Source organism: Eleutherodactylus coqui, chromosome 2 (assembly GCF_035609145.1).
Source record: "Eleutherodactylus coqui strain aEleCoq1 chromosome 2, aEleCoq1.hap1, whole genome shotgun sequence".
NCBI classification, from domain to species: Eukaryota; Metazoa; Chordata; class Amphibia; order Anura; family Eleutherodactylidae; genus Eleutherodactylus; species Eleutherodactylus coqui.
Window position 1 is genome coordinate 22,767,008 of NC_089838.1, and position 27,395 is coordinate 22,794,402.

The window sequence follows — 27,395 nt, forward strand, 5'->3', positions numbered from 1 at the left end:
TATGGCAGTCATATATGCTTAAACCATTTCTTAAGAAGCCACTCCTCATATATAGTCCTCTCATGACGATGAATAACGGCTAACCCTACCTTCAGTGTTCAAGATCCTAGACACCAAAGAGAACCATCAACCTAGTGTCTTCTTATACAACAGAAGAGAATGTGGGACCCCGTCCCAGGCGCCAGGGGCTGGATTTGACTGCTACCTCTATATGCTGTGTAGCTATGCCCAGGCACCTTTCTTAGTGCCAGTGACATTGCATTGATAGTAAAGGTGGAATATTGTACGTTGACTACTCTACCAAACACTGCAAGTTGTGAGTCACAGACCCTTATTTCTTATATTTAAGGACTCTATAGTGACGGGGTCTGTTCCACTGGATTGGTGTATAGCTAATGGGTTGCTGATATTTAAAAAGGGGTCAAAAAGTTAACCTGGGAAATGCAGACCGGTAAGTCTTACTTCTATTGTGGGTACAATGTTTAAAGGGTTTCTAAGAGATGCTATCCTGGAGGACCTCAAGGAAAATATCTGTATAACTCCATATCAGCACGGGCTTATGAGAGATCTCTCCTGTCAAACAAATCTGATCAGCTTGTAGGAGGAGGTAAGTTCTAGACTGGAGCGGTGAGTCATTGGATCTTGTTTATCTGAACTACTCCAAAGCATTCAATACTGTGCCGCATACAAGGTTGGTATATAAAATGAGAATTCTTGGTCTGGGTGAGAATGTGTGGAAGTTGGTAAGTAACTGGCTCAGTGATAGAAAGCAGAGGGTGGTTATTAATGGTGCATACTCTGATTGGGTTACTGTTACTACTGGGGTACCACAGGGGTCGGTTATTGGCCCTGTTCTTTTTAATACAGTGGTGCCTTGACATACGAGTTTAATCCATTCCAAGACGGAGCTCGTAAGCCAAAAAACTTGTATGTCAAAGCACTTTTTCTTATTGAAATGCATTGAAACGCCATAAATGCGTTCCAATACATTTCAATGGGGAAACTAACTGCAAGTAAAATAAAAAAATCAATACCTACCGCCAGCGTTCCCCGATGATCTGCAGCGCTGCTGCAGGCTGCCGCTCCCTCCTCCATGCCAACAGAGTATTGCTTTCTGGATGCGGGGCTTGAATGCTACGACTCCAGCAAGCTAAGCTCTGATTGGTTAACTCAGCGCTAATGAAAGCTGGGTTAACCAATCACAGCTATTCAATGATGTCATTGATACAATATTATATTTTATAGTCACTAATTACTTCAGAAGGGTCGGTGATCCGGTGATTATTCCGATTGCCAGATTGGAGTCAGGAAGGAATTTTCTCCCTTAAATGTGGAAAATTGACTTCTACCTCATTGGGTTTTTTGCCTTCCTCTGGATCAATACTGTGGGGTAATAGAATAGGCTAAACTGGAAAGACATGTGTCTTTTTTTGGCCTTACATACTATGTTACTATGAGTCATATTGATTTACACTATCCTACCAAAAGTAATTGGACACCTAAGCAAAAATCAAAGGTAGTATTTATTTCCGTATGTTAATACTTAGTGGGCCTACTTTGGCGCTAATGACATTGCATACTCTCAATGGCATACTTTCCACTAATGTCTGATACACTTCAGCTGGTATTTCCCTCAGTCCATCCTGCAATGAGCATCATCATTGGGTAGGTGAGCAATGGATGAACGTTCTATGGAGAGACGAATCACACTACTCGATCTGCAAATCAGATACCTTGGTGTCAAGGAGCCTGGGTAATGCCTTTTGCCTTTGTCTGTTGTGCCAACAGTGAACTATGGCAGATGTTCCGTTATGGTCTGGGGATGTTTTGCATGGCATGGTGTGGGTCCGTTGGTCGTAGTGACAAGAACCATGAACACAAAGGTTACCTTAACACTCTAGACAATAATGTACTGCCAATATGTGACAATACTCTGGGAATGGTCAGCAATACTCCAAACAAAACAATGCGCCTTGTCACATATCCAACGCTGTTTTACATTGGTTTAAGGACATGGATGTTCCAAAGTTGGACTGGCTGCACAGAGTCCGACCTGAACCCTACTGAACATCTTTGGCAAGAACTAGAACGTTGGGTCAGGAAATATGAACAGCGCCCATTGTCTTATATAGAACTCCCCAGACATTTGCAGGGTGAATGGAGGGAAATACCAGCTGAAGTGTATCAGACATTACTAGAAAATATGTCACAGAGAATATCTAATGTCATTAGGGCGAAAGGAGGCCCCAATAAATATTAACATATGAAAATAAATGCTACTTTTGATTCTTGCTCAGGTGTCCAATTACTTTGGTAGGATAGTGTCAGTTACTATGCAAATATTTTCTCACATATTTAATATTCTCATCATCAACACAAAACCCGCTTAATCGTTACGTGTGATTCTGTTTGGAACAATTAATAACCACAAGCCTATATTTATACAATAATGCGCATTCCTTGGATGGTCCTGTCAAAGTGCTCTGCGCTGTGCACATAATTCTGCAGACACCATTATTTCATGCCCCGTGGGGCTTAATTACAATTTAATTGCGATGCCTGAGGCGTAGGAAAATTAAACAAGATAAAAGACCCAGTGAGAGTTGACAATCCAACTTGTTCGAAATGCGTGTCCAGAGAGTGACATTAACACCGAAATTAGGGGCTCGCTCGCTATATCTTATTACATTGTCTTCTGTTTACTTATTAGCATTGTGAATAATTACGGAAATCTTCGTTATTGTTTGACAGATATGATTTTGGAATTTGGAGAATGTCGCTAGGAGAGAATTTCATGAATTTCAATGATTACATACAGCGATAGACAACACATGGCAGAGTTGTGGCATTTCACGATGTAGGGCTTTGGTGGCGGAAAGTGAGGACGGAAACCCTAAAACCACCCAGTATTATGGAGTGGTATATGGTGGTATTATTTGGGTATTGAATTGGAGCGTTACCGCATTACTGGTGCAAGAAAAAGTAAATAAGCTTGGATTTCTGCATTGATTACTAATAAAATTTGGTCTGATTGTCCAACGTCACGATTATAATTAAACACAATGTAACTAAACAACCCACAAACAGTTGTACCTTTCACATCTTTTACGGAGCACATTGAGTAATCGTCCGAAGTACAGGGAGAAAAAGTAGGTGAACCACTGTGTTGATAATGCCACCAAGAGCTGGATGGCCAAAGGTGCTTCAATTAAAGGGGTTTACAGGCCGAAAACTATTGATGACCTATCCTCAGATAAAATAAATCTTGGTATTTGTATAGCACCAACTTATTCCGCAGCTCTTTCAGGTAATTATTATTTATTACCCCCCACCAAGCTGGGTACTCATTTTACCGCCCTCAGAAAGATGAGTCAACCTTGAGCCAGCTACCTGATTCACGCAGGGATTGAACTTGCAACCTTCAGGTCATCAGCAAGAGCTTTCACTCTGTGCCACACGATCATTGCTGAGGACCTGCTGCTTGGGATCTCCAGTGAAGAGTGGATTGCCCAGCCTGCTGTCATAAAACAAACTGGAGCTAAAGCTTACGTACTGGTGGTTTGGTACTCAAAGCAGCAGGACATAAACTTACATCATGTGGATGGCACATACTCAGAAGTTGTGCCTGCACCATCCCACAGCAGAAAAGTAAAAAAGTTATGGGAGTTTGAATGCAACAAGGTAAAAAAAATACCGGTTTCCCCCCAAAAGGGTCTTTATTGTGCAAAAGTGAAAAAAACTAAAATAATAGAAATAATAATTTTGGTATTGTCGTAATCGTACCACCACACAGAAAAAAAAGTGTGTCATATCATTTATGCTGCAGGTTTAAAAAAAAAAAAAAAAAAAACCATGCCAAGATTGATGTGTTTTATCTCCCTGTTCTCAAAAAAAGAAAATTTATAATATAAGCTTCACAACACATTATATGCACACAAAAATGGTACCATTGAAAACTACATTTCACCATGCAAAAAACAAGCCCTCATACGGCCATGTCGATGGAAAAATAAAAAAGTTAAGGCTTTTGAAAAGTGGTGATAAAAATCGCCCAAAAATCATTGCAACCTTTGGGTCAAAATAGGCCGTGTCCTTAAGGGGTTAAACTTCAAGCATTTCTGTCTCCAATATTGGGTTCAGACACGGAAGTGTAATAGCTGCTTCAACTTCAATTGAACGATTAGCAGTCGATCACATCATTGATAGGTCATTCATTGATGAATAGCTAAGCGCTGCTCGTAATTGGCTGAGCGCTCAGCTAATCAGCACAGCCCTTTCAGGAGGCAGGTATGTTTAAATCCCCGCCTGCTAAAAGAGCTTAACAGCAGTGTAGGGGAGCCAGCCGGAGGACGCGCCTGAGCGGCGGAGAGGTGAGTATATAATTTTTTTTATCACCACTTAGGGATGATTTTCAGGGAAGGGCTTATATTTCAAGCACTTGCCCGAAAATCATGCTGCGGGGGTTGCCTACAACCCACTGCTTTCAATGGGGACGGCAGCAGCGCCAACCCCATTGAAAGCAATGGGATAGCATCCTGGACTTCTGCCACAGCTGTGACAGCTGTGTCAGAAGTCAGCGATCTCCTCCCTATGTTTTCAATGGGGCTAGTGCTGCTGCCGCTGGCCCCATTGAAAACACTGAGCGATATTGCAGCGTTTTTCTTGTGCTGCGAGGCAAATGTTTTCACTCGCTCTCACAGCGCAAGGGAAAAAAAACGCTAGTGGGTAAAAACCCGAAAGAAGATGAGATTGCAAATATGGGGTTTACAGGTGCTTTGGCCAGTAAAGTAATTCTAAGGGCTCAGTCACACGGGCGTTTGTATGCGCGTGTATCAGTTGCGTTTGCCGGCCGCATCTAAAAAGAGCCAATGCTTCACAATGAGAACGGGCACATGTGCAAATTTTACATACGCACAAATGCATGCGGTGAAAATTATAGGATACTGGTTTGCAGAACGCATGTAACTGCGGCAAAATGGAGTTCTGTGTATGTTAAACTCCTGTCATTCAATAGCTGAGAGCTGCCTCTGATTGGTCACAGTGCTCAGCCAATCAGAGGCAACCCTTTCAGCAGGCGGGGATTTTAAATCCCTGCCTGCTGAAAAATCCTCAGAGCAGTGCAAGAGAAGGGCCAGCTGGACGCAGCTGAGCCCCGGCAGATGAAGAATGGGGAGTATACTTTTTTTTTCTTAACACATCTTTGGATTGCTTTTCAGGGAAGGGCTTATATTTTAAGCCCTTCCCCGAAAATCACTGCAGCGCTTCCCGGAAGCCCATTGCTTCCAATGGAGCCGGCGGTATTGCTGGCTCCATTGAATTCAATGGGAGAACATCGCTCTCCTCTGCCACAGCTGTGACAGCTGTGGAAAAGGATTTCTTCATCTCTGCGGGAAGTCCCATTTTCACTAGACTCTGTGACAATGCTGTCACAGTGTCCAGTGACAATGGGACTCCCCGCGGAGATGATGAAATCCTCTGTCACAGCTGTAGCAGAGGATCGCAATGTTCTCTGTATGTCAATGGGGTCGCCGCAGCTGCTGCCGGCCCCACTGGCAACAGGTGAAAGCCCTGGATGTGACAGCATCCAGGGGTTTCACATCCAAGGAAGCCCCTGCTGCAGCTGTCACAGCCGCAGTAGGGGATAGCGGGCAACGCTCTTTCTGAGCGGATAAACGCTGCTAGCAGCGTTTTTTCCACCATGATGGCCGCTCGGTTACGCAAATTTTTGAACACATAACTGATGCGTTCAAAAATTTGTGTGTCCAAACGCCCGTGTGAATGAGCCCTAAAGGGTATACTTTCTTTTTTCTTGCAGCTGTGTGTAGTAACTACATCACAGTATTATCTGGGCTCTTTTATTCGGATGCTGCATATTATTTTAGCATAATATAGCAGTGATATATGTCCTGTATACGGCAGTGAAAAAAAACTGTAGTGGGTAGTCACCCTAACAGTGGTGAGCGGGGGCTGTCCTTTTCTTGCTGCCCTAGGCAAACAATGGAATTAACAGGCGCCGATGTGAAGAGAGCTTTATTCAAATGTTTGAAGAAACCTGGGAACCAATGGAGGAACAAATAAGACTTAAACACCAGTATACAGAAGGCTCCGGAGCTACTTTTGCCTCTATTCTGACCCCTACACCAAGTCCTTCAGTGCCTTTATATGGCATTTTATAAAATTTTGCTGAGTCAAAAAAATGTATCTCATCCAGAGCCATCTGATTTAGATTGAGACTCAGATCAACTTGGGTTCTGATACTTGAATAACTTTTAACTGCCTGCCAAACATCCAAAATTCTGTTTCATTGAACCAAAAGGCTTTTGAAAAAGGTTTGAATACTTGAAGCCGCCTTGTGGTGGCATCTGGATGGATTAAAGACTCAATTTAGTTTCATTGTGGTTTTATAAATTGAGGTGGAAGGGCTTATGGGACTTTACATTGTGGGCAAGCCACATGATCACAGTAGAATTTGCGATTTTGTAATGTCTATAGTTACTGGAATGGGAAGCCAGGAACATGATAGCATCTTGGGACACCAATATGGCACAACCGTGTCCAGTATAAATCGAATCATCAACAAAAATCTGAAAATGAATACTCGATTGAGATTGGACTACCCCACGTAGGAGGAAGCATAGCAACTACACTCACAATAGGCACACACATGTTGGTTATAGAGTCTATGCAAGGCATATAATAAAGATATGACGCTTGGCAGTTACAGTCTCTCTAAGACGGCACATAGTTTGGTGACTGCAAATAATAGTCTTGCTGAAAGCATGTAAGACAATACCAGGCTCATCTGATTGGCCAGGAAGGGCAGGACTAGCTGCATTTACTGGTTCAGGATTACCTACCAGTCCAGCTGAATGGTCAGACTTATCAAAAACATACGAGTTATTGGTGTTGCAGCAGTACGTTAGACAGTTTGGCAGCAAAGCATATTTATTGGCCCACATCATGATGGTTCTCATACACTTCACTTGAAGAATTTGAAACAGCGAATGCAGCAAACAGTCTCTTTGAACAGCAGAACAGTGCTCTTTAGCTGGTGCATATGGCAAATGGCACATTCTGCTTGCTCTTGGATGGCTTGGCTAGTCTGTTTGGCCCTGTCGAATGGCATGGCTTTCTGCAAGGCTTACACCACAACACTAGTTGCGTAACTTATGAGAGCATGGGTCAGCAGCTCCTGCGCATACCGAACTGATTCTGGGTGGGAACACCCCTATTTAAGGACTTTCACAATGCATGTGTACTAAGCATCTGCCGTACACCGCATTACAAAATGTTTAGTCATCTTAGAGTGACAGTTCACATTCCCTCCCCCCAAAAAATCATAATTTAGAATCATAGAATGGTAGAGTTGGAAGGTACCTCCAGGGTCATTGGGTCCAACCTCCTGCTCAATGCAGGATTCACAAAATCATCCCAGACAGATATCTGTCCAGCCTATTTTTGAACACTTCCATTGAAGGAGAACTCACCACCTCCCATGGTAACCTGTTCCACTTATTGATCACCCTCACTGTCAGAAAGCTTTTTCTAATATCTAACTTGTGTCTCCTCCCTTTCAGTTTCATCCCATTGCTTCTAGTCTTTCCTTGTACAAATGAGAATAGGGCTGATCCCTCTGCATTGTGACAGCCCTTCAGATATTTGTAGACCGCTATTAAGTTTCCTCTCAGCCTTCTTTTTTGCAAGCTAAAGATTCCCAGATCCTTCAACCATTCTTCATAGGACATGATTTGCAGACCGCTCACCAACTTGGTAAGTCTTCTCTGAACTTGCTCCAGTTTTTTACATTGAGGTGCCCAGAAATGGACACGGTATTCCAGATGAGGTCTGACAAAGGAAGACTAGGGGGAAATTTCCCCCAAAATAGCTAAATATGCAGGTTTCAGTTTAACTGTCCATTCAAAATCCCAAAGCAGTTAGGCTGCCTGTCCACGGGCGTTGTGATATCCGCCGCGGGAGCTGCCGCCGGGGAGCAGGAGCCAGCTGACGGATCTCTGTGGTGAGCCTATCTGACAAATATCGGAGAATCGCAGCAATTCGCAGCATGCTGCGATTTGCCGGCCGCGAACGGAGAATTGCTATGATTCTCTGCTCATGGACAGGGGGAAGCGCTCTCCATAGCATTGCTATGGAAAGCGTTCACTGCGTTCCCCATGGCCAAATTATCACCACGGGGAACACAGTGAAAATTCACCCGTAGACAGCGGCCCTTAAGAATCTATTCAGTGATGCAAAACTAGATAAAACAGTGGCAATATGCAGAGAGACTCAGTCCGCCTATGCAAACCCTTAGATACACACAGCTTAATAGTTACGACCTCTTTGTAGGGCACTTATCTTAATGGTTTTAGGCTCTGTTCATTCATAAGGCACTCACCTGGAGAGAATAAAACATGGGGCAACAAGTTACCCCTTATGACTTGGTCTACTTAGTAGTTCTCCCAGGATTTGATTAACCCACATTGAAGACTTCCAGGTAGTGCTTCGGAACTGTGTGCACCATTCCTCTACATAGAGGTGAGGTGGTCCCACAAAAGAATAGACTCCTATCTGTACCTCACAAAGGAATAGTGCCCTCTCTATGGCCCCACTAGAGGTGGGAGAGAAGTGGAAACAACTAAATGCACTCATATGGCTGCATCAGAATGTCCCATTTATCGCCATGAAGAGGGACGTTGCATGCTTTTCTCGCTATTCGGCTAAAAAAAATGACAATTTGGGGTCCTTGGTTCTTGGAAACAGTGGAGGTCACAGAGGTCAGACCCCCCCCCCCCCCCACCTAATTTCTGTCTGACTGATAGGTGACAATTCCATCCATTAACTCACAGAACGAACATGTGATAATGATTTGTTTGCATCATCTTTTTGCACTTATGCTAAAGGGATTTAATATCTTCGGTTCCATAATCAAGAGACTGATCCTCAATAAAAGACTGTGAGAACCGTCTCTCCCGCGGTCAAGTCAATGTTCACCCAGAGCACAGCTCCCCAAGCTATCGTTATACGCAACCTACACTTAATCATGCCGATAGCTTTGTGCAGATCAGCTCTAGTCTCCATCTCTGCAGACCCCGAGATGAAGATACCAGGAGATAAAAGAGTAACTCCTTTGACAGCATCAAACCTTCCACATTTCTAAATGATAAATTAATTATTCACAGGTCTTTGGGGGCAGGCTTGAGAAAGCTTAAAGCTGCTGTACCAGGAAAAAAAGAAGAATCCGTGAGCTTCAGATATTAGTCCTCAAAGCCCTTTAAATCCACTTGTTTGCCTGACTTACGCCTCTCAGTTTTTGCATCTCAGAGGATTCCAGAGATGAAAAGAAAATCCGGATGTTTGATATAACGGTATGAGAACTTAACAAGGGGGCAGAGGCTCGCCTTTTAACTGCAGGAAATTCTAGGGGTTGTATGATAAAGGAAATGGGTTCTTGACTGGTCAGGTCCAGGAGGACAGCTCATTTCACCTCTTGTACAAGACCACACCAGGATAGAGGGATTCGCCTCGCCTGCACAATTTAAAGGAGTTTAAAATACATATCTGTGCTTTTAGCAGATTGAACTAATGGAGATCAAGGTCTGTGAGATATTTTTGTTGATAAGATCAGGGCAATATCTGGTGTATAGAGCTAGATTATTAATAGTGTTGCCATATAACCTCCATCTTTCCATTTCACTATCCCAATGAACATGTGACCAGTGATTGGCTGCAGCTGTGTCACATGAATGATGCATTAATTAAAATGAGAAAAGAAAAAAAAGGTTTGGTACGGTGTTATCCAGTAGAGCAAAATGTGATTGTTCTCAGTAGGGGAAACCAAGTAATCTTGTAGGTATGGCTAACAAAAATACATGATGTTATAGCAAGCTTTCAGATCTTCTATGGACCCTTCGTCAGGCTTAATGCTATTAAGCCTGACGAAGGGTCTATAGAAGATCTGAAAGCTTGCTATAACATCATGTTTTTTTGTTAGTCATTAAAAGGTATCATATCTACAAGATTACTTGGTTTCTCTTACTGAGAACAATCACATGATGCATTAATGACACATGACTGCCACAGGAGCTTCGAGATTGGGGCTGATGCAATGGAGTAGCAGGACCATTTTCAGCAGGTCTCCGTTTCAGAAGGTATTCATTCCTCTTCTGCCCTTTTGCTGGACAGAATAGCATAGTTGACTATGTTTTTATGTCCTTCTATAAAGTCAGAATTGAAACTACAGGGGTCGCATGACCAAAGAACACTGTATAGCCCTGAAACCTCATACTCTCATTGAGGTCAATGGAGTTGCAGTGTAATTCGCAAGTGGCTGAGATTGTGGCCAACAGATTGCAAAAAAAAAAAAAGAGGTTGCAGATAGCAACCAATCAATGCATAGCATTCATATTCAGCCCGTGAAAAATGATAGCTCCTCTGTGATCAGTTAATGTGGACAAGAAAGACAATTTTTCCTTCAGAGTTTTCATTAATCTGCCCAATGTGGCAGATTTACTGATTTCGTCTAATAGACAATGTAAACATAGACCATGCAGTCAAAAAAAAGCACCACATTTAACATAGTAGCTCATGCTGGATAATTTGATGCATCCTTAGAGACTTTGGGCATATTAATTGGACTGGCGCTTCATATATCAGTCAAAGTAAAGTTTGCACTGGTGTAAGAATGACAAGTTTATTAACAGGCACAAGCCACAGAGAGGGCATTATTCCTTTGTGGGGCCACAAAGGAGCATTATTTCTTTATGGGGCCACAAAGAGGACACTATTTCTTTGTGGGGCCACTGAGAGGGCACTATTATGTGATGAAATAGAGAGGGCACTGTTGTTAAGTGGGGCCACAGAAGGCACACTATTACTAAGTGGGGCCACAAAGAGGATACTAATACTTTGTGGGGCAAGAGATGGTGGCATTATTACTTAATGGGGCAATAGAGAGGACACTATTACTAAGTAGGGCCACAGAGAAGGCATTATTCCTTTTGTGAGGTATAGATAGAGATAGATAGAGATAGATTCCTTCATGGGGCGCACAGAAGATGCACTATTCCTTTGTGCCACAGAGGCAGTATTACTAAGGGGGGCAATAGAAGGTGGAAAATTACTGAGTAAAGCCACAGAGGGGAGAGCATTGTTTAGTGGAGCAATAGAGAGGGCACTATTACTAAGTAGGGCAACAAAGAGGGAATATTACTTAGTGAGTCCACAGAGGGGGTGCTATTACCTAGTGGGGCCACATAAGGCGCACTAAGTACTATGTTGGGTACTGAGAGGGTATGGAGGTGGTGGCAGAATGGACAAAATGTACAGAGATAAGTTGTGGCTGGAAAAAATCTTCAGGCTGTGTAGATCCAGATAGAAATGAGACAACTCTAATCAGAGAAGACACTACCTTTAGGGCACTAAGGGGGGCACTATTACTTTGGGGAGGCACTGAAAGGGGTATTGGGGTAGCAGCAGGATGAGGAGAGTGCACATAGACAAGATGACTGGGGGAGTAGTGCTGGGCATAGAAAAATGGTGCCACCGGCTATAATTATGGTACACATGCAGGGGAGGAGGGTCCAATTTATATGGACAGTGGCTCAGCTATCTCTGGCAGTCGCATTCAAAATTAATGGAATGCCATTGCACTTGTGCAACCAGCACTCCATTTAGTCTTTTCAGCTTACTGCACCACCTGCAGTGAGGGGGTCAGGGGAAACGGGACCCCCTGTTCTCAGGATTAGTGAAGGTCTCATTGGTGAGACCCCCACCGATCAGCAGGTTATCCCCAATCCTGTGGATAGGATATAACTTGCGATTCTGGTACAACTTCTTTAATGCACCACTGTATTATTTTCTGACTGCATCATGTATAGGTATACTACAACCAAGCTGTTGCACTGTATCTAAGCCTGCTGTGATATACTCTATATAGTAGGTCACAAGTAGTGGCTAGAACTCCCATTTGCGGGGGTGTCTGTAGCTGGCACCTCACTATGGGGCCTTTGCTAGGTGACACAATACAGCAGGCTTCGGCAGCTGGCACCTTAAAACAAAAAACCTTGGAACATAGTGCTATGGTATAAGAAGGATAATGGCCAGTTGTCAGTTCATTCATACATTTACAGGTAGGATATCAGAGGTAAAATCGCATGCTGTGCCTCTTTTTATCCTGGCCGGTATATTTTCATGAAAAAAGTGGCAACCCTAGCTAACGTGTAGTACAAGTTTGTTGAAAAGTTAGTGGCTATTTAAGCATGGATTCTGGGACTATATTCTCGTCAAATTCTCATCGGATTTTGCATTCACTCCCAGGAGCTTCCAGTTGCAACTCTATAGGTAACTGATGTCATTTGAATTGAGTTTTACAAAATGTGCGAACTAATGCATTACTATGGATGCAACTAAGAATGCGGAATATCAAAGAACTTTGCAGGCACACAGTGTTGGAACAGGGTGCCTTACATCTCCCCAAACTTTCCATTCCATCGGTAACATGGGTCTCAAACATGATGACGGGTTCCCTTTAAGTTCCTCTATATCATAATATTTTACAGTCTTAAATAGCCACTAACTTTTCAAACACCTTGTGCGTATGTGATAGTAATGTGATAACTAGCAAAAGTGCAACTCATTTAATTTACCTAAAATGATGGTTTTGTGCTTCTAATTTGCTAATCACTGCCTGATGTTGCTAGAGTGCTTATTGTAGTGTATAGAGAGCAAAGGGAAGGGGGAGGAGGAGAAAAAAAACAGAGACTCAAACACTGCTTGCAACTAATAGTATGTGATCGTTTACTGTGCTTTAGGTACTCAACTCACATCTCAACTGTTCAGTACTTTTCTATTATCCACCATGATGATGTTATTTCTGTGTAAGCACTGCGGAATAAATATGTTGGCGCTATACAAATAAAGATTATTATTCTGTGTATGTGTATTACAAAGCATGAGGGAGCAGAATCTGCAGTTTTCTCTGTGCACAGTGTATAGAAGACATCATGACAGCAGGCAGGTCCACCACAGGCCAGAGCTGTTTTGGAAGCAGGAGAAGGACCTATCAAATATAAGATAAGTGGTGTAACCCCTTCAGTGGCATGCCTGGAAATGTTCTGGGACGATCTCCACTGCCCATAGTCATATCGCCCGGAAGATTTCCGGGCTATGTTTTGACTATGGGACCTGCAGAGCACAATGCCATAAGCTGTGGCAGTGTGCTCTGCCTGCACGGTCCCACAGAGAACAGCACAGGACTTTAAAAAAAGAAGCAGGAAGATATAACCGATCTGCCGGCAACTTCCCGCTTCTTTTTTTAAACTCCCGCACTGCTTTGTTTACATGTTGCCAAGGAGAACGTCGGCTTGTCAGAAGCCTGCCGATGGTCCCCGTGGCATGGAGAGCTGGTTATTGGCTGTCAGAGGATAGCTGGGCACCAGCTCTTACAGCAGAGAATAGAGAAAACCTCCTATCTCTCTTGTTTAACCCTTTACATGTGGCGGTCCGTGTGACTGCCGCATGTAAAGGGCTGTCAGAGGGAGGGGGCTCCCTCTGTCAGAGGATAGCCGGGCACCAACTCTTACAGCAAAGAACAGAGAAAACCTCCGATCTCTGCTGTTTAACCCTTGAAAAATCGCTCATGTGAATGAACCCATTCAAATGAATGGGTTCATTTTCCATGTGAATTCTGCATAGGTCGGACTCGGACAGAACTCGCATGAGAACATTGGGCGTGTAAATACAGCCTTAAAGAGTTCCTACAGAGAGAGAAAGTAGAGCTTCAGGCTGCTCTGAAAGGTGAGGGGGATTTGAGAATTTACATTAAGGGTATGTCCACAAAAAAATCTCCATCCAAGCCGCAAAAAACAAAAAACTTGACAAAATCCACGCCAATTGAAATGGTGAAATCTTCTGTGGATCTGCATCAAAAGCTGGCTCACAATCCGCACCTATGGGGCAGATTTTGACGTGTTTTCCGTTGTGGCTGTAATGTGGAATTTGGTGCGGAATGTCAGTTTCGGAGATTTTGCACCATTTTCCGTTACGTAGGAGCATACCCTTAAGGTTTTCCATGTATTGAAATACATACAGTATTTTCGATGACTCCCTGCTACACCTTTTCCCAAACTATATTTTGGCCAGCATCATTTTTTTATATGGCTGGCAGACCCATCTGGAACAGGAAAGCTTTATTAAACAAAAGAGTGAAAGGCAAGATACACAGACAGGAAGTAACTTTAATTAAACATTGTGAAAGTCAAAAAATTTTTACAGCTTCAAATTTTTTTTAGCAAAAAAATTAGAAGAATCTCTATTGTTTCATCAGAACTGTACAGTGCTCCTATTTAAAAGGTGAGATTCATACGTAGGATAAAATGCAGACATTTCCATTGTATTTTGTATATGTACATGATGAAAAACAACCCGAAACTCAAATAGCCATGTAACATTGTGAGAGCTAGGCCCATGTAAGTTTTTTTGTATGCATTACCATGGTATCAGAGAGCCAAAATTATTTTTTGGGACCACCCAGTATGAAAAGGTTTGCATGCTTTAATGGTGACAGCCCCTGTACACAGAAAAAGTACAATTATCCTGAGCTTATTTACATTCTTTGTAGGTGTATATCTTGGGGCAAACTACCATTTCTTGTCCTAGCTGTCTCAAGAAAGTAACACTCAGAGTACCGTGATAACTGTTGGACAATAGTGTCTAACAGGAGTTGTTATAACACAATGGCGTCAACCAGAGACATAACTTGCAGCTCCCGGGCCCCGATGCAAAACCTGTAACAGGGCCCCCAACTATAATGCTTTATTCATAGTACTGGGCTCCCTATATGGAGAAGAGAGGAATTATGGGCCCCCTAAGGCTCCTGGGCCCTGGTGCAACCGCATCCCCTGCACCCCCTATAGTTACGCCCCTGGCGTCAACCACAGCGTGCCTATAAGGGACTTGGTGGACATATATTTTTTTACTAAGACATTGACCTTGTAAACAAATTTTAGTTTTTCTTGAAGTAGTGTCACTTGGACAAGCAGTCCATCAAACCTATGAGGAGCAGTTGGTGTGGCCCATTGGTGGGAAACTGGTCTTAGACAATTCTATATATAGTTAAGTATATGGTAAGGGCTATATTTCCTTTTCTGTTAGCGGGGCCCAGAAGGAAGTGTAGGGTGCCTTTTTTTACCTAAATTTTCTCATACTTGTCCCATTTTCAAAGGTAATGGACAGAAATGAAGGATGTACAGACTTCCTTTAAGACATCAGGAGGACTAAAACTCTATTATCCATTGATATCTATTCATTTGCCAATCTATGTTGACAGGTTGCCTACTACAAAAGTATAAAATTACAAATTACGATTTTAATTCTTGCACAATGAAGGGCAAATAGAACAACCAAAATTGGCCCATTGAATGAACCCATTAGGACACTTAATTTGTGTAATATTTATATGCCTCATTTGTTGTAATGTCCTATAAACAATCAAAAGCAATGGACAATTCCGGAAAACTGCAGCCTATAAAATGTTGATCAGTGGTGGGCTGAACAGTTGGGCAATTTTAGTATTCATGTGACCCTAGAGTGGGCATACATAAATAAAGAGACTTTGGAAAAGACTATTGCCATAGTAACCAATGTAACTGCTATCAGGTCTCCTAGATGGGTTCCAGCTATGACAGGGTCCATGTGGCCCCATGGTTAGTCCTATCCGAATCTAAGGTTACTTTTAGTCCCTCTGACAGCTCTTGATGTTTGATGCCAAATGACTACGTCACTGTGTTGTAGGCTCCAAGTGTTGGGACTTAGGCCACGGAAGCACCATCAATGATAAGCAAGGGGCCCAGTTATAAGCATATGTTATAATGTAGAAAGGGAATGGAAGGTCAAACGTTTTTGTGCACTTACTGGTCAGCTCTTCCTTAAAAATGGCCGCCATTATATTTTACAATTGATGGCCAAAACACCGATTCAAAGAAAGCTGTTGGATTTCAGGCGTGCTGAAAGATGTATATTTTTTGTTTCCAGTTATTTTCTTATTATCTCAGCAATGAAATGCATTTGTATCCCTATCGTCCTGTATTTCATTTAGTGAAACAGATCACGTAGCAGTGCCTGAGGCATTCGCTCTCACCCCACGTAGTCAGTATTTAAGAAAAAAATGATTCATTGTCTTTAAGTTACGAAAACATGTTTCTCTTGTGCTTCTCCATTAGTTTTTGTTCTGGGTGATGGTGGTGATGGGCAGAGGGTAAGATGCGTGTTGAATGGATATGATTTGCATTAAGGCATTCAAACTGCTGGTTTCTATTCATGTGAAAGACAAGGGTAAAATGTTCGAGCAGACTTCAGAACGAAAGTATGTGCATCCTTTGTATAAAAACCCTACCCACATTCTATGAACATGCATATGACAGAAGGGGGGGGGGGGGGGGGGGAGAGACAAACCAACATTCAACCCATCAGAGTCATTTGCTTAGTACCTCATTTAGGTGCATTCAGTCTTAGCATAAATGTCTTAACAATTCAGCAGTATATGACTGGCAGCAACTATTTTCGAAACTTCAACACTCCAGCTACATCTCGGCAGGCTGAGATGCATTCAGTTTGAGGTTCCTGTGGAGCTCAACAAGATTTAAGATCCTCCTACATTGGCTGATTATCAGAACCAAATGTTCCTCCGAATGCTTGTCCGCCCACCAATTGGGTTGTGTAAACGGACCAATGCTGAACCAATCAGTGAGTGCTTTCAGCAACCATAACAATACTTGCCAATCAGCACTAGATCTTCCCATGTGAACAGGAAGAGATACAGTCGGCCTATGGGGATGAACGATGGTAGTAATGATCGTTCATCCCCATAAGCTGATTCGTGGCTCATGTAAATGAAGATAAATTGCATGCAGATCATTGTGTGTCAATCAGGCTTGCAACATTAGGCTGAAGACTTGACCTATGTAAAAGGACCATTAAAGTATCATTATAGCTCTGTTTTCTGCTACTAAGCTCAAATTTCCAAGCCTAGACATTGGAGGGCATATATCACTGCTTATGCACCAGTATTCTCGTGGAAAAAGGACGCAAACTTTGGCAAGCATCATATCTGCAAACAAAGTAGGGTCTTTTTCATTTTTACCCAGCACTCATCACTTTTTGAAATGTAAGTGGCCTCCATGGTTCAAACAATTTACCAAATTTATGGCAGTTCATAGCAAGCGTAGATTTAACATTCGGCCACACAGTAAGCCAAAAACTTTGCCAAGCTTATTGGGAGGTGTAACCCTACGGGGAATTTCTTAAAGACTGGTGATTGTATGTCAGTCCTAAACAGCATTGCTCAAGAGAAACATGCAAGCCTCGTAATTAGAGATGAGTGAGCATTGCCTTTAGCGAGTACCTGCCCGCTCGAGACAGAAGGTTCGGGTGCCGGCGCGGGGGAGCGGTGAGTAGCGGCAGTCAGCAGGAGGGAGCGGGGGGGGGGGGGGGGGGTTTGAGAGAGGGAGAGAGAGATCTTCCCTCCGTTCCGCCCCGCTCCCTGCCCGCCGCCGGCACCCGAACCTTTTGTCTCGAGCGGGCAGGTACTCGCTAAAGGCAATGCTCGCTTAAGCAATTGCCTTTAGCGAGTATACTCGCTCATCTCTACTCGTAATACATTTGTCTCATCATTTGGCAGCCTGTGAGCTACAAAATCAAATCTTTGCAGGTTATGAACTAGTGTAAATTTGCATCATACTTTATGCCAACTTGAGATTTCTACTTTTTTTAAAAAAATAGGCAAGAGCGGTATGAAAAATCAAAAAAATCAAAACCTTTTTGCAAATGAAGATTTTTTTCCACCAGGATATTGGCACAAAGGCTTTGATAAATTATTCCTTATGTCTATGTAGGGAATTTGGAGCTTTGTATCGGAAAAGACGAATTAAAGATATATTAAGAAATGTATCACCACCTATTTAGATTACGGGTGGAGATTTACTTCAATGCTAAATATTTGTTCTATATGTAATCCATCTGTTTTTGCTATATAATAGGGATTATTTTCGGTAGCACACGCAACTTACGTTCACAATTCAAGGTTCCTCATTGACCCTAACTGGGAAAGATTTAGTTTAGAATTACAGTAGTTGAAATTATCTGGAAAGATGTAAGTAACATATGTGGTTGGCATAGAGTATAATATAATGTTCTAAAAAGACATACAAACTAATAGCTTTACTTAAGGTGGACACATGTTGCTTTACTTACAACAATGCTTACCATTGTTCCAACTATATCTGGGTCTAAACACACCTGAGAATTCAAACTAACCCCGTTCACTAATTTGGGTTTGTAAAATTAGACATTTTTTCGGCAAAAAACTGAATGCACCATCAAAGCTATAGTGCTGATATAACCAACAGAAGCAACCATACAGTACAATCTTTCATCAGCAAAAAGACGTACTAAAGTCAAAAGAGGTTTCAATGTATAAAAGCAATGATTAAAAAAAGACAGGTCAATTCATGTGTCGATAAAGAAATTAAATTTTGTTTTAACATAAAGTGAAAAATTACAAATTAAAAAAAAAAAAAAAAAAAAATTTGTTCATCAGCCTTAAGAAACAATAGAAAAAAAAAATAACAGTCGGCACTTTTTCACATTTTAACATACACAATAAAATAAACTGGGTCAAGGGCTGTACAAATTCCAGAGATAAATACATTATTTATATGGATATTTTACAAATTCCCCTTCAAATAATAAAAAAAAAAGTTACCTTTAAAAAAAAGCATTCCCTTTCTGTTGTGAGGTGTGAGGCAGTGTCACATTTGTTAATTTTTGTACGTTTCACATATATAGTTTTTGTTCTTTTTTTGTTTTTACATTTGTTTGTGTTGGCAGAATAGAGAGAAAACGGAAATAATGTTTTTTTTCCCATATAAATAGGATTCAAACTTTGGCAAATTAAAACAAAAATAAAACTATAACAAAAAATACGAACCAAGGTCACAAAATCATATACATTATTTATAAGTTGATACAAAGGTCAACATCAAAAAGAAAGGGGATATGAAAAATGAAGCATCCATTGATTATCATCATTCATCAAGAAGGTACAATTGCTAACCTGCAACCCAACTATTTGATGCTTCGATTTGTGCTTAATTTACCAAAGCTCAGTAGCTGTGACTGCATTGGTGGATAAAAGAAGAAAAAAAAAAGTTTCAAAAAGTTGGCTAACATTGTTTAGTGAATTGCACTTAAACATAAATGAGAAAAGGCAGGAGGTCGTGACAAATTATAATATAGATACATTTTCTGGATAATCCAAGGCTATGTGGGCAACTGTCTGGGTACCCATGATGTGTGGTGGGAAGTAAACAAGAGGTCTTGACATCTCTGCATTGGGCTCACCAAGAAGATGCCTGATACATGTTACCTGTAGACTTAAACATTGGGTGTTAGGATGTGGTTGGCCTTGACCTCCTTCCAGGAATAAGAAAAGTTGACCTGATTGGTGTGACGTATGGAAAATATAAATTGATGGAAACTTGATTTGCACTATGGCATGAAAATAAAAAAATGGTCCATACTGTGGCACCCTCTGCTCTGTAATAACCTAGAGTCATTGTCCAAACCTAAAAACATCTCTCACTCTCAATCACTTCCATCTACATTTCAAAATAATTACAAAACTCATAGCAAAAAGTGTACTTTTTTTCCCACGACCCTTTTATGACCTTCTTGAGAAGATCCTTGGCTTCTTATGATCCAGCCATACGATTAGTTTAGAACTCTTTCAAATGAGCAACCACAAGGATATTTAGAAGCTCATGGTGCATATCTATTCATGGAGATTAATAAGTTACTTCAAGCACGGGGAAAATGGTCATAGAAACTTCCAAGGGTTTTCTGATTCTCAGTGATCTTTTTGTGGGACGTCCTCAACACTGAGCAATGTAGAGATCCATGATGATGGTGGCCTGGACAACAAAGACGTCTTGATGATCAATAAGTCTTGATTTGTGTGTGTTCTGCTATTGTCTACATCTGCAGTTCTATGGTTCCTCTGTACAGAGGCCTGAGTTAAAAGTTGCTCTCGGTCAGAGAGAAAAAAAAGAGAAAATGAGAGTTCTTCCCAAACTTTTGAGGTGAATCTCTCTTAGCAAAGAACCCCCAGGTGAGATCTTCTTTGATTTGTTTCACATGGGCGGCGCAATCATGCCGGAGATGGCTGGAAAGGAACAGAAAGAGAAAATTAAACATTAAGGTTTTTTTTTTAATATACCCATCGCTAATAGCCACAGAAAATGTCTAACAACGAAATCACATCGAAATACAAAAAACACCATCAACTTAAGACACATCAACTATCTTGCTGGAGAAAGAAAACTCTATTTTCTAATGGATCAATTTTGTTTTAAAGGGGTTTTCCAAGACCTAAAAAAAAGTTGAAAGGGCTTAAGATAAATAAAAATTGAATATTCACCTATCCCTGCAGCTCTCCTTCCAGGAATCCAGCTCAGCTCAGCCACTGACAGGCCTCAGTAGCCTTAGAAGAATGTCCGCTGAAGACTGTGAGTGGCTGAGGGGCCACGTGCACAATGAACATCACAGGCTTTTGTGTAGCAGGCACTGGGGCTATAACGCTAGGCTGGGAGCTGCTTGGATAGGCTAATATTCAATTTTTCTTCATTTTAAGCCCTTTAAGCTTTAGGTCTTAAAAAACCCCTTTAATAATTATGAGGAATTTCCATTTAAACCATTGTGTTCCTCCCATTTGACACTCGAGGAGAATTAATGGTTAATGATTTGAGTCCTGCTCAAACTCTTTGCCCCCTTGGTCTTCAACAAAGTGTCATGTTAGCCTTGAGAAGTAAACATGATGTAATCTGTGAGTAGTTGCTAAGAATATGCTGCCTGACAAACAAACCCTATTCCTATTTCTACCAACCAGTGTATCTGGAAATTTGAGCTCAGACCGTGATTGCTGCTAAAGTCGGGGTCAGCTCCAATTATTATTAGGCTTATGGATGGTGAAGTCACAGTAGGCTACTGTCTACCCTACCCTTGACTTGACAAACACAGAGCACATTTTTTCAGATCACCATGGTCTCACAAAGCCTAATGAGCCCTGGCCTTTGCCCAGGTTTATCTGATGCTGTTGCTGGCCCTAACAGCAGAGATGAGGAAAGGAACTTTGTTAGTGGTCAAGCTATGCCATCCTCTTATCATAGCTTGTACTATTAAAGGGTATGTTTGGATTTTTTCTAGTGAAGACCTGCGTCAGGATAGGTCATCAATGGATGATTGACAGGGATCTGCAGCTAAGGATCCCCACTAATCAGCTGATTCCCGGCACAGCTGTCACTATGGATAGCGCAGAAAACAAATTGCGCTGACTGTAGTACAGCAGCCTGTTTTTGTACTGCAGGTTCAGCTCCCTGGAGTGCTGCAGTGCAATCTGCTTTCTGTGCTGTCCATAGTAACAGTGACATCAGGAATCAGTTGATCGGCAAGGATCCTAAGTGGGGGAAACCCTCTGACCATCTCTTTATGACTTGTCCTTCTCTGATGCCCAAATAGTCAATGTACAGCCAATTAGTTGTATTAAATTGCATGCAGTTGTGTTAAATTGACCATATCCTTAAATTGCTGCCATATTTCTATGAAGTTCTAGGTAGTCTCTGGTCTCCTATTTACTGTACTTCCATTCCCTTAATGCCCATGGCAAATGCCCTTTCACCTTCATTGAATTAGTCATATCAGAGGGTGGTCAATGCCTGCTACAATATCAGGAAAACCATCTCAAGTTGGTACTACAGCATCATTTCCACGATCTGACAGACATGTTCTCTCTACCTACTTCAAAGAATAGTCCATATTGCTCATCAACAAGCTGGAGGCAAAGAATAAGATAAACAGGAGGAAACTTTGGTGCTCTCAATGCATAAACTTTTGCTTCATAGGAAAAGAAAACTTAAAGTAACCTTTTGGTTTCGGGAAAAAATCTGTCCCTGGAGAAAAGGAGGTATATACTAACTTCAGTTGAACTTTTCTGCTGTCCTCCAATCCACCACAATTTTGAAACTATCTAATTCACACTGCACTGCTCTCCGATTGACCAGCACTGATCACATGAGTAGACCTGACCAATTAGAGAGCCAGGACAGTGTATTGGTAATCTAACACAATGCACTGTGGGGATTAGATAGTCTGAAGATTGCATGGGCCATCTTGGATGGCCAAAAATGGGATCCAGAACCAGTGGATCAGAGGGCTGGCAGAGAAGAACACATGCAGGTAATATACCCCTCTTTTCCTCCAGTCCTTGGACAGAATTTTGTCCTGAAACAGGATGGTCAATTTAAAGGGGTGTGCAGGGTTAGAAAAATATGACTACATTTTTCCAAATGTAATGCTACAGCTGTCAATGGGTTGTGTTTGGTATTATGGCTCAGCCCTATTCACTGTGGACAGGTCAGGTGCTGTTTCTGGAAGAAAGCAGCCATATTTTTCTACTTTTGGACAACTTCTTTAAAGATAAGTAAAGGCTAGCTAGGGCACACCAATAGGACTGTCCCAAGTATCTTTCCACCCCCCTTCCTTCAACTGCACCTAAAGAATGTATGATTCAGTACCATTGGAACCAACTAAGTAATAACAGTATCCTTGTTCTTGTTGTTATTTAGAGTAGTGAAGTCCTTAAATGGAATTTACCCTATCGATGATAGTGGTTGAAGTTGACTAGATGGATCTCATCCATGGTTCTAAATAAGCTCCTCACTTTATTTAAGACACATGAGATCTTGGTGGCTTCTCAAACATAAATCTGGAGACGCTTGGATCTTGGTTAGGGTGACAACACTGGCCCTGCCCCTGTGTATGACTAACCAATTCACCTTCTGCAACTTTGGAAAGCAAGACAAGTCAAGTCAATCAGTCCCTCTGTGTCTACTGTACCATAGAGGATAGTTTTCAATATCATCATGGGTACTTCAGTTGGTCAGTGCTCCCCACTATTGATGTAATGGTCTGTGCACATAGTTCAATGTAGGCCTTAGCTACTCTACAAGGCCCTAAAAGATGAATACGTAAGAATACAAGTCGTTTCTCTAGTCAATAGACACAGACAGAACACAGAAACACGACAGGAGCAGAAAATGGGAAGAACTGGTCACATACTTCAGGAAAAGGCCAAGCCCTGCAGAGAGCCTGAACTGAGGAACTTGCCAGTGTCCACAAAAGACTGGTCTGATGAGGGAAGACAAAAGGGCAAATTAGTTAACTGGGTAAAATGTCAACGGACAAACCCTGTAAAAAGGGGTTTATGAGATGCTCATGTGTTTGCTGAGAAGACTAAGCTCATTGCCTTCTCTGTATCTCACTATTTGGATCTTCAAGAGACCACCCTTATTTTAGTATGTGCTTTCTTAAAGAGCAAGTCCAGTCAGATTTTTCTCCCTGTTTTTAATTAATTTTAATTCAAATTAATTAATTTTACTTTGCAATTTTGGGCCCTCCACCTACCCAAACTATGCTTCATTAATGTACTTACCATGGCTTCAGTGCCACAGCATCTGACAAGTGATATCACCGGTGGCCCAGTGATGTCCCATAAAGATGTCATCTGGGCTTCTGATGTAGAAGCCCCAGCCTGTTGATGGGATGTCACTGATGACGTCTGGTGTCACACCTCCTATTGGCTGCAACGGTCATGTGGGTAAACAACCACATGACTGCTGCATGCAAGATGTAAACAAACCAATAGAGGACAAGCGTGGTGGTGGTGGTGGTGGGGAGCAGTGTGGCAGCGGAGAGGTATTTTTTTTATATATCTATGTCATCCCACCACTGCCACGAATGTCACTATATATATTGGAAAACCCCTTTAATAAACATTACTCTACTTAGCTTATGAGGCCAATACTTGAAGGAATGAGTTAGAAGTCACAACTGCTCTTCTGAGCTAGAAATGTGCTTGGAGCAGTTGTGAAGGAGCAGTTTCTGCTCCTTCTACTGATCTTGGCAAGTCATATGCACTGCATTAAGCAGAGAAATTGAAATCTGGGTTGCATTCTGGAGTGTGATGGAAAAAAAATCAGAATAAAGTCACTTTTTAGGGGAAAAAAAAGCCATTTAATTTAGGAATTTTTACAATGCCGTTGATTTTAATATCAACTGTGACTGAAATTGCTCTTTAAAAAGGAAAATTCTACCTGATGATGCTGGAGCATAACCAATAAACATTTTGTTTCCTGTTGTGTAATTTCCTGTATTTTAAGTCTTGACCCACATATATATATATTTATTTACAGTAAATCACCTTTACATACCCCACTAAAGGGGAAACAGACAGGACAATTCCAAAGTTCCAATATTTTTCACTACTTTAACGCTTTTCATTAAAGCACCATATACTACAATGATGGAAATGACTTTTCACAATATTTCCTACCATTGTAATTATCATTCGTGTACATTGTCACACATGTATTTTCTTAGCATTTTATTAGTAGAAAATAAGAAAAATTTTGAAAAACCACCACTATATTTGGAACCTATCATGTTAGTTCATTAGACACAAAGATGATTTTCAATCACTGGCAAATGTTCACAACTCCAACCTTTCTCCTTAAAGTCCCAGTTAATCCAATGGAAAACCAAAAACCCTCTTTACAATGTAATCTGTCATAGATTGAAAAAATCCCACCCTGCCCAGGACAACTATGTTGCTTATTTATTAACTCAATGGCTCCCTTCTGTTTCTGTAGATAACTATCTGTTTCTTAGGGTTCTAGTTCCTGTAGGAGGTCATAGGTTGAAGATTCAACATATGTTCTTCATGCCAGAAAAATTGCATCATGTCAATTTGGGAACCATAAAATGAAAAAATGAGCAGAATATTTTTGGTTCTATGGACCATGTATTGATGTTTATGGCCATCCCTCATTACTTAAGATACACATTAGATAGTGTTGGGCTTATTATTCATGAAAGGGTCTGTGCAGAGGTCTCCTCTTACCTTGTAGGCTGGTGCCATTGGAACTGGTGCAGGTGGGAGGTGGAGATGCCTGTGGTCTGACCACTGGAGCAAAAGCGCTTTTCTGTTTTACGGCCGACACCATATTGGCTGGAGAGAAGGAGAAAATCCCAGAGGAACTGCTACAGTTGGATGGTAGGCTGGTGGAAGAAGCCATTGTGGGGCTAGATGGAACAACTACAAGAGAAATATTGGAGAAGCTCAGAATGCAAATTTGGCAAACCTTGAGGAAAAGTGGCAGATATCTTCATTTTTCAGCTTTCAAAATGAATTTGTCATCAGATGGAAAACTTGATGTTTCTTGGTCAAGATTGTGATCAAGTAGAAGAAGTAATGGGAGGAAAATCATCAAAGAACCATGAACCTATTGCTTCATTGACTTGACTAGGAACAGTGATGACCTCATACTGTATATTTTTGGAAAAGTAATTTTTGTGCTACAGATGGATATTCTTTAGTAGTTCTGTACCTTCTTTCTTTCCTAAAGTTGTATAAAAACACTTACTGGCATAGGGCGAGTTGGCAGCAGAGCCATTGAGGAAGCTGGGTGATCCAGTAAGATTGGACATAGCTGTATTTCCATAGCCATTCATGCTGGTAGTGACGGAGCTGTAGTTGGTCTGCTGAGGAGTGGTGCTGGGGGCATAGCTATGAGGGGACACACTGCTTGTATTGCGAGAGAAACCTGAAAAAATGACAGTATAGAGTCATCGATAGTACTGAGAACACATTAAGGCAGTAGGCACAAATCAGGGAGGGGGGGGGGGTTAGCAAAATCCAAGGAAAATACTTTATGCAAATCTATTTTTGCATCTTAAACACTTTTTTGCAACTTTTTCTTATTAATCACCTCATATGTTGATATAAACAATGGAGGGGATTGTGTTCTGTCATTGGACATATTAATTAGCTTGTTGCCTTCTTACCCTGGTTGGTGACTTGTGATGGTTCTGACACATTAACTGCAAGCTGCCCACTGAAGGAGTTGACTCCCATCATGCTGGGGTGCACAGAGGAGTTGGCGAGGGTTGGAAGTTGGCTATGGTTCCTGGGAACATTGTACAGTGCTTCAGCAATGTCCGCTGCTCTCTTCAGTATGATTTCCTGTGTAAAGAGCATCACGGAAAAAATGTCACATAAGTGCTGCCATTAACTAAGCAATAACTAGCAAAAATAGATGAAAAAACTGTAGATGAAATAAACACAATGGTGTTCAATGGTGGACATTCATTTTCAGCTATGTTCACATCGGTTTCCATTTTTAATGCATCCTTGACGGTATAATGAATCCACTTTGACAACCAATATGGCGACCACTACATCCACCACTGTCACACAGGCACTTGCAGTGGTGTACATAGAAGAGTGGGGATCCCATAGCAAAGATAAAAATTGGTCCCTTATTAAGATGCTGGATTTTGGCACCCAGGACAGAAGGGTCTGATGTTTGTTTTCCCCTCCATTTCCTTTTCAAGACATTTTTCAACACCCTTGTTTTTAAGCAATTCAGTTCCTCTGGAGAGGGATGTCCTGCACTAGTTCTAGACAACCAGTATAAAAGGGGTCCCTCTCCATGGGCACCATAGCAGCTGCATGGCCTGCCTCTATGGTATGTATACCCCTTGACTCCTTATTGCATATCTGTCTAATTCTGCAGTATCATCCAGGTACTATTCTAGCAAAAGTATTTGGACACTCCTATCATTAGACTGAATTGTGTCCTGTTAGCATGTCACATGTCATAAACCATGCAACATTAGATGTAGACCTTTGGAGGTGTCAGGCATAGTTTGTGAGTGGAACTGTAGGCTATTGGATATACAGGTTATGCCACTGCACACGAGCCATCCACCATGAAGTGCAATGCACTGGTCCATCTACAGTGGTACAAGGAGCATCATCATTGGACAGTTGAGCAATGGAAGAACATTCTGTAGAGTGATGAACCACACTATTCCATCTTCACATCAGATACCTGGGTGTGGAGGACGCTTGGGGAACGCCTTTTGTCTGAGTTTCTTGTGCCAACAGTTAAGTATGACGGAGGTGCCTTTATGGTCTGTGGATGTTTTACGTGGCATGGTCTTAGTCCATTGGTTGTAGTGACAAGAACCATGAACATGGAGGTGTACCTTGACAACAATGTGGTAATTCTCTGTGAATGGTCAGTAATACTTCCAACAAGACAACGCGCCTTGTCATGAATCTGACGCTATTTTATGTTGGTTTGAGGATAGGGATGTTCCACGATTGAACTGGCTTGCACGGAGTCCAGACCTGAACCCTACTGATCTTCTATGGGACGAACTAGAACATTAGGTCAGGAAATATGAGCAGCGTCAATCTAGTCATATATTTTCAGGATAAATGA

General features: G+C 41.7%; 1 protein-coding gene across 2 annotated transcripts in view; it reads right to left on the reverse strand.

Annotated features, from left to right (window-relative positions):
• Positions 1 to 17,538: 17,538 nt before the first annotated feature.
• The window catches only part of EBF1 (EBF transcription factor 1), a 368,977-nt gene continuing 359,120 nt past the window's right edge, over positions 17,539 to 27,395 (reverse strand). Inside the window, exons 13-17 of one of the 2 annotated variants that reach the window (XM_066590477.1) lie at positions 25,951 to 26,128; positions 25,530 to 25,709; positions 25,007 to 25,201; positions 23,167 to 23,235; positions 17,539 to 20,215 (exon numbers count right to left, since the gene is read on the reverse strand). In XM_066590477.1, coding sequence (XP_066446574.1) covers positions 23,168 to 23,235; positions 25,007 to 25,201; positions 25,530 to 25,709; positions 25,951 to 26,128 — 621 coding nt within the window. In that variant the 3' untranslated portion in view covers positions 17,539 to 20,215; position 23,167. The remainder of the gene's footprint in view (positions 20,216 to 23,166; positions 23,236 to 25,006; positions 25,202 to 25,529; positions 25,710 to 25,950; positions 26,129 to 27,395) is intronic. The other variant, XM_066590478.1, reaches the window with a different exon arrangement.